Source organism: Varanus komodoensis, unplaced genomic scaffold, assembly GCF_004798865.1.
Source record: "Varanus komodoensis strain SLA01 unplaced genomic scaffold, ASM479886v1 scaffold1254, whole genome shotgun sequence".
Taxonomy (NCBI): domain Eukaryota; kingdom Metazoa; phylum Chordata; class Lepidosauria; order Squamata; family Varanidae; genus Varanus; species Varanus komodoensis.
Window position 1 is genome coordinate 345 of NW_025335361.1, and position 7369 is coordinate 7713.

The window sequence follows — 7369 nt, forward strand, 5'->3', positions numbered from 1 at the left end:
GGGGCAGCGGCTTCGAGTGCCCAGCCCAGCTCCTGGTTCATCTCCAAGTACAATGATTGAGGTGGGCTGCCATTCTTGATCGTGCCTTGCACCCAGATCAGGCATTCGCCATGCCACCTCATGGAGGATGTTCTTCTGGAGATGTAGGACTATGATGCCGGGTGGTCCAGTCTTAGCTCCTGGCTCATTTATGTGCACATGTTATCTATTTGGGCAGGAGGGCAGGATTGGTACCAAGATGAAATGTTGGGCCATGCATGACCCTGTGGCATGTCCAAAGAGTATTCCCTGGAGGTGGAGGTGAAGGTGAACTATGTGGGAAAACCCAGAGCTCACCGAGCAGGTGCACATCCCTGGTTCCTTATTCATTTCCACGTCTACACCGACTGCTGGCAGTGGGGGGCCATTATGATCGATATTATTTCTGTCATCTCTGCCCCACCCCATAGCCAAAGCACTCTGGGCAGTTGACAGCCATGACTGGCGATGTCACTTGAGCCTTGCTGGAGCATAGCCACTCCACTTCCTAGAGCCTGGGCAGAGACCTCCACCATCGCAGGGGCCCTTTGGGTGTCCACGGGAGGACAGCCTGCATTCATCTGGGTGAGCTCCCTTTTCGTCCTTTTTACAGACATGGGTTTCCTCGTTTTCATTGCAATTTAGCCTTCATTTTCATAGATATTGTTTGCAAATATTTGCACACTGACTTACTGTGTGGTCTGTCTGGTGCACGACCCCACAGCTCGATCTTGGGCAGCAAGGGAGCTCTTTTCCAAATTCTTCTCACTCAAAGTAGAGGGACAAGATGAAGGTCAACAACTTAAATTCACATGAGGGAAGAGGAGGAGGAACGGGGATGAACTTGGGAAAGCACTTGCCCCTCTTCGAAGTGAAAAGGGGGAATTTAGGCACTGAGAATGGAATTCCATGTTGTGTGAAATGTTTCATAAATGTTACCATTCCACGTTAGAAAGTGTCCACGTATTTTCCTCCCTTGTTTTCTCTTGCACCAGCTTCTAGCGGCAGGAAGCTGGTTGTCCTATCTTCCTGGACCACATCGTGAAGTTCAGAAACACTTTGAAGACCTCAGCGCTAGGATCAGAGAGATCGTAAATGAACATAAGAAAACCAGAGACCCTGCGTGTCCACGAGATTTGATAGATGCATACCTGGAGGAAATAGAAAAGGTAGGATTTCCTGCCTGTTTTCCTCTGGATTTTGGATTTCAGCTGCTTACGGACGGAGGAACTTTTGCCACACACACCCAGCCAGTAAAATTGGGGACACAGAGCGGGGCTGGGCTGCTGGGCTTGCTGCCCCAGTTTGCGAGGCCACTGCCCCCAGCATTGCCCAGCCCATGTCAGGCGACAGTGAATGCCAGCATGCTGGGGGTGGGCGACCAGAAGAACACTGCAGTCCATGTGGCTGGATGGCAGTCCTGGCCGGGTGAAGTAGGGCCAAAGGCCAGGGCAAGTCAGAGGGAGGCAAGCCAGAAACTGGCAGCCCACTTTGCCCACTTAGTGGAGACCTTCATAATCACCAGTCTTGCTGACACATTTTGCAGATACTCATCACCAATCTGTTCTCTTTCCTGCAGGCTGAAGGGAATCCAGAGAGCACTTTCACTGAACAAAACCTCACGCTTATTGTCATTGACCTGTTTGGGGCTGGCACTGAGACGACATCTTCCACTATTCTCTGGGGAATGATCTACATGGTGTTCCATCCTGAGGTCCAGAGTAAGTGATAAGCATTGTGGGAGAAGGAGGACTTTGGCTTTTTGTTCCCTGCCCACAGAATGTTGGTTACTGAGTGACTTGAAAATAACAAACAGGCAAACATCAATTAAATGGGTGCAATGGGAGGGCTTACCCAGTCTTAGGTTTGAGGATATACCAAGGGATAGGGGAAGACTGGTTCCTCAGACAGGCAGGACCAGGCATTGGCCAGCACCCTGGGGAACTCTGAGAGGGGTTGGAGGACAGGCAAGTTTCTGTGCACGTTGCTTCAGCACCGCCTGCTCAGTGTGCATTTGCGTTCCTTTCTGTTCGCCATCAGTTGCAAGTTCATTTTCTCAAGGAAGCATTCTTTCCTCTAACACCTTCTCTGACACGGTTTGTTAACCGTGCCGGTGGCCTCTTGGTTGGTGCCACCTGTCTTGGCCTGCGATGGACATTCCAGCTGAGCTTCTCTTCTGGTGTTTTTGAGGAGCCCTCAAGCCTTCTGAAGAGGTTTTTGCCCACTTGACTTTTCCTTCCAGCTTTCTGGCCACCACTGCTGTAATTGTTTAGACATTTCCCTTTAAGGGGAATGTATGGGACTCCCTTGGCAATTGTCCATTTGCAGGGACATTGAATGCCATCGCGCCGCAGTCCCTGTTTCCAGTTAGTTCAACAGTGCTTGCGTCTCATCTCACCTCACCTCATGTCCCATTACCCAGTTCTATGGGGGAGCCGTTGTTTGGTTTTCACATCAGAGGGGGCCAATTAGTTAGCCTTTTTAAAAAATGTTTGTAGCTGAAGTCAGCACCACGCACTGCATGGGGATGACATCTGGGGTGTTCCCTGGGAGCCACGACCTCTTTGCTCTGCGCATTGGCCCACGACGTCTGTCTAGATGGGACGCCAGGCCATGAGGCCATGACTCTGCCTGATAGATCTGCAATGGTGGGTGGTCTGCATGGTCCGAGAGATTTGTGGACAGAGTGAAGTGATTTGTGAGGGTGTCACAGGCAGTCGGTGACTGTATCATCACACTGCAAGCTGTGAACAGTGTGCTTGCTGCAAATACGCAGAGCCCAGAAAACTGATTCGAGCCGCCTTTCCCAGCTTGGGTTCTCAGGTGGTGATGGATGGCAACACCCATCATCTCCGGGCATGGCTGATGGGCAGACATGTCAGAAGGGTTCCCTCCCCTGTGGCAAGTTCAGGAAGGCCTGGAGCCGCTGCAGATGCCTCCAAGGGCTCAGTCAAAGCTGAAAACGGGGTCCTTAAGGAGGATGCCACCCCATTCAGGGACTTCATGCACTTCCTGTGGAGATAGAATCAAATCCCATTTTCATGCTGATGACAATCTAGCTCTCTAAATTACTGTTCCTCATTTCTTATCTCAGAGTGGCCTGGATTACTGTGAGACTTAGAAAATACCAATCAAAGCAGCTTGGAGGAAGGATGCAATACACGCATAAAAATTAACAGTGTAATTCTGTGCATGCCTGCTCAACAGAAAGTCCCACAGGGTTCAAATGGACTTCCTTGCAGGTAGATGAGTGTAGGAATGCAAACTAAAACTTTGAAATGAATTAATATTTTCAGAAAGAGTCCAAGAAGAAATTGATACAGTGATTGGAAAGCTGAGGTCACCTGTAATGGAGGACCAGCTGAGCATGCCTTACGTTTCTGCTGTGATCCATGAAATTCAGCGTTTGGCTGATATTGTACCTCTTGCCTTTCCTTACATAACGTACAAAGATGCTGAGGTTGGCGAGTTTGTCATCCCTAAGGTACAGTCCCTAAAAAAATTGTTTTGGAAAATAAAAGCACAGTTGCTAAACCCATGCTCTGGTTAATCACATGGAGGACTGGAGGACCATAGTCAATATTGATAAGGTTAGCAAGTGGAGAGGCAGCAAATTCTGGGACACCCATTTCAAAGCTCATTTCCCCTTTCAGTTTTGACCTGTTTTTCAGCTTGATTGGAATACGGGAAATGCACAGTTCAAACAGAAAAGGTGAGGATTTCTGCCCATTTTTAAAAGGAAACTATACATTTTTCACTATTGACTACAGTATGAAAATGCATATTTTTAATGATCACAAATAAGGTTAATCTGTTCTGTAACTATTCCTTTTTAAATCACAAACATTTGAAGCAAAGTGACAAAGAACAACAAAGATCGCGGCCGTCTCCCCACCCCGCAGCATGACCGCGGCCATCTCCCCCCACCCAGCATGACCGCATTCGCGCCCATGTTCCCTGCATGAGTGCGACTGTGATTGCAGCCACAGAGGGGCGTGATTGCGGGTGCGCTGCGGGGAGACGGGAGTGATCATGGGTGCATTCGGAGGAAGATGGGCATGATCGTGATCGTCAGCTGATGCGGAGTTCGCAACCTGAGTAAAAATGTTTCTTAAATTTTTTTCGTGACCAGTTTTGGTTGTGAAGTGAGGTGTTCGTGAGCTGAGGTACCACTGTGTATCTGCAGAACAGACTCATCTAGCTCTCACGAGCACGCAGCAATTGCTAAAATGCCTATGGCAGATATATTATCTAGCAGCGCATCACTGAAAGGTGGGGTCTGCCAAGCCTCTCCAGTTCAGCTCAGGGGGGCTCTGGAAAACACAGGGTCTGACCTAAAGGGTGAATACCTGGGGAAAAGCAAGATGTGGTAGCAAGAGAGGGAGAGCTGGATTGTCCAGGCACAAGCATCACGGTAGAGCAGGGGTCCTCAAACATTTTCAGCAGGGGGCCAGTTGAATGGTGCTGGTGGTGGGCACGGGCCGGCAAGGCGGTGCCAGCGGCGGGTGCAGGGTGGCGATGGGGCAGGGGGCAGGCATGCGTGCCGCAAGGCAAGGCGAGGCGGGGGCTGGTGCGCACGTGGTGAGGCGAGGCAGCGGCGGCTTGCTCGCTTGGAGATGGTTTTCTCTGAGCGAGTCCAAAACCTCTGAGGTGGGCCAGATAAATGGGCATGGCAGGCCGGATCTGGCCCAGGGGCTGTAGTTTGAGGACCATGCTGTAGAGCAAGCATTGCATGGGGCCTGCTGCGATGCAGGTTGACCCAAAATGTTGCCTGAGAGAGGCCATGTATGTTGCTGCTCCTGCAACAACCACCCCTGCTGAATGTGAGCTAGAAGGATCACACAAAGCTGTCCAGAACTGTGCACTGAGCAACTCTCCTGGTAGGCACAAGTCCCAAGTGAGATATCCTAAGAGCACTTTGGCCACAGTAAGTGCATGCATGATGGTACAACTGTGTATGTTGCATAAGGGAAGCTTTTCAGCTGGAACTGCAACTCCCAGGAACCTGAGCAGGAGTCTTTGCATCTCTGCACAGTCACGCATCTGGGCTCTGTAGCTTCACAGAACACCATTCAGAAAACACCTTCAGCTAGCTGAGAATTTGGGCAGGGGGCCGGATCCTGGTCTCTGACTGCATATTTAGGCAGTGTGCTTCCTGCCCTCCTGCTCAGCTCCCTTCACTTGAAGAAAAACTCCCGTGCAAGATCAATTTTCTAGCTGTCTAGATAATGTTTGTTTATTATCTTCCTTCAGTAGCTCTCCTTTGTGACAAGCCTCTTGAGTCTGTTATTGTTTGTTTATATATTGAACCAGGAGTATTTCCTCCCAATACTCTCTCATATACTTTCCTCAACTGAGCTTTACAAATCAGGCAACCCTTTGATAAAATTGTCACATTATCTTATTTACAATAACTTATCATACAAGTTATTGATTGTATTATATCAGGGGTCTCAAACTCAACTTCCCTGGGGGCCGCTGGAAGTAGAGTCTGGGTGAGGCTGGGCCGCATCAAGGATTCACCGTGGTGGTGGTGGGCCGCTCATCCCGCGTGGCTCCCGGAGGCCGGCCCGGGCGCCGCCGGCGCTTTGAAGGCTGCAGGGCCCTTCCCCCGTGCCCCGTCCATCCTGCAGCTTAGCGGGAACATTGCGCCCAGGGTAACGACTCACGCAGGTGCGTGTGAGAAAAACGCGCGGGCCGCACTATCACTAAACTTTGATACCAAGTGGGGGCCACAAAATATCGTCCCGCGGGCCAATAGCGGCCCGTGGGCCGCGCGTTTGAGACCCCTGTATTCGATAATAAAATAAGCGCCAGCCCAAACCAGCAGAGATGTCTAATCACTTGCTCCTGTGCCACATTAGGAGACCTTAGTCGTCAGTCATGTGTCTTCTGTGCTGAAGGATGAAACCATGTGGGAGAAGCCTCATGAGTTCTACCCGGAGCACTTCCTGGACGCAGAGGGGCGCTTTGTCAGGCGGGAGGCCTTCCTGCCTTTCTCTCTAGGTAATGCAAGAGAAGGATGGTTGGGACACATGGGGGAAAGCGGTAACAACTATGGAAGGCAGCATTTTCCATAGGCAGTTGTTTGGGCAAATGGGAGAACTCTAGATACAGGTGCATTGGGTTGAAAAGTAAACAAACACCAAAATCTAATTCTTATGAATTATCATATTTAAAGGCAGTTCCCCCCGTCGCTTAGTTACCTTTTAGGGAGCAAGTTGCACTGAGAACAAGTGGATTCTTTCTCACAGAATTTACTTATGTGTCTGTTTATATAGAATGCTAAGTCCGGTTTTCAGACCCAGTTCAGCCTGTCATTAAGTGACTGGACTGAGTACAAGTTTCAGTACACCTTCGAGAGCCACCTGAAATGCTGATTTGTGCTGAACTGCCACAAACACAATCTGGGCTGATTTGAACCCTTAGCGGCACAGTCACATGACTGGATTGGCCAGAGGTTGCAGAGAGTGGAAGTCAGCATAAGCCGACCTGAAATTTGTGGCCGAAAAATGTGGTTGCGGTCCCCAGGAAAGAACTGATGCATGCAGAGAGGGGGACAGACAGATTCTGTTCCTCCTGTTCCCACGCACAAAATATTCCACTTCCTTTTTCTGCAGGTCGCCATGTCTGCCCTGGAGAACAGCTGGCTAAAATGGAACTTTTCCTCTTCTTCACCAGCCTCCTGCAGCATTTCACCTTTTGCCTTCCTGAGAACTGCCCCAGGCCCAGTGTGGAGAGAGTGTTTGCCATAACGATCAGCCCAAGCCCTTTCCAGATCCGTGCCATTCCTAGATAAGTCTGCCAGCAGACAAAAGGCGTTCGTTCTGAGGGTTTGGGTAGAGAGACAACATGCCCTTGCATTGCTGGAACAAGGAATAAAACTGTTCTAGGAATAAAATGCACTAAAGAAAATCAACTCCAGACATGTGAAATCAAAGTAAATAAAGTTCTCACTCAAGTATCCCATGGCTGCAGCACAAGGGGTGTATCAGAATAACCATTTACGGTAGAGGTAAGCAACTAGCTGACCGTGAGATACATGTGGTCCCCCTGTCCTCTTTGGTATCCTCTGTACCCCTAAACTGTTGCTATGCCCCCAAATTGCAGCATTGTGCACCTGCACGAAAAAGTGCCTTTTGTGATCAGATGCCTTGTTTGACTGCCAAATCATGCTTTCCTGGAGTTTCCAGCAGGGTAAATTTTCTGTGAAAACAAGGGAGTTGCTCCCCATAGGCCTTGTCTTCAAGGGAAGATGCCTCCTTGGCCATGGAGCTGCTCTCAGCCTGCTGCAGCTGCCCCTCTGCCCCATCCAAGGCTGAGAGCCCATCCTGCTGTGTTTCAGGGCAGC

General features: G+C 50.0%; 1 protein-coding gene across 1 annotated transcript; it reads left to right on the forward strand.

The window, feature by feature from the left end:
• Positions 1-270: 270 nt before the first annotated feature.
• Positions 271-7143, forward strand: LOC123019452 (cytochrome P450 2D14-like). Its single transcript, XM_044422340.1, has 6 exons — positions 271-306; positions 1014-1187; positions 1598-1739; positions 3315-3502; positions 5883-6024; positions 6639-7143. The coding sequence occupies exons 1-6, from the start codon at positions 271-273 to the stop codon at positions 6815-6817; spliced, it is 861 nt and encodes a 286-aa protein (XP_044278275.1). The 3' UTR covers positions 6818-7143.
• The last annotated feature ends 226 nt before the right edge of the window (positions 7144-7369 follow it).

Excerpts from the sequence above, each read along its gene's own strand:
- LOC123019452 (XM_044422340.1), top strand. The coding sequence starts at position 271 with ATGTCCAAAGAGTATTCCCTGGAGGTGGAGGTGAAG. Across the intron at positions 307-1,013 it reads CCCTGGAGGTGGAGGTGAAG|CTTCTAGCGGCAGGAAGCTG; the intron begins GTGAACTATGTG and ends CTCTTGCACCAG. Across the intron at positions 1,188-1,597 it reads ACCTGGAGGAAATAGAAAAG|GCTGAAGGGAATCCAGAGAG; the intron begins GTAGGATTTCCT and ends TCTTTCCTGCAG.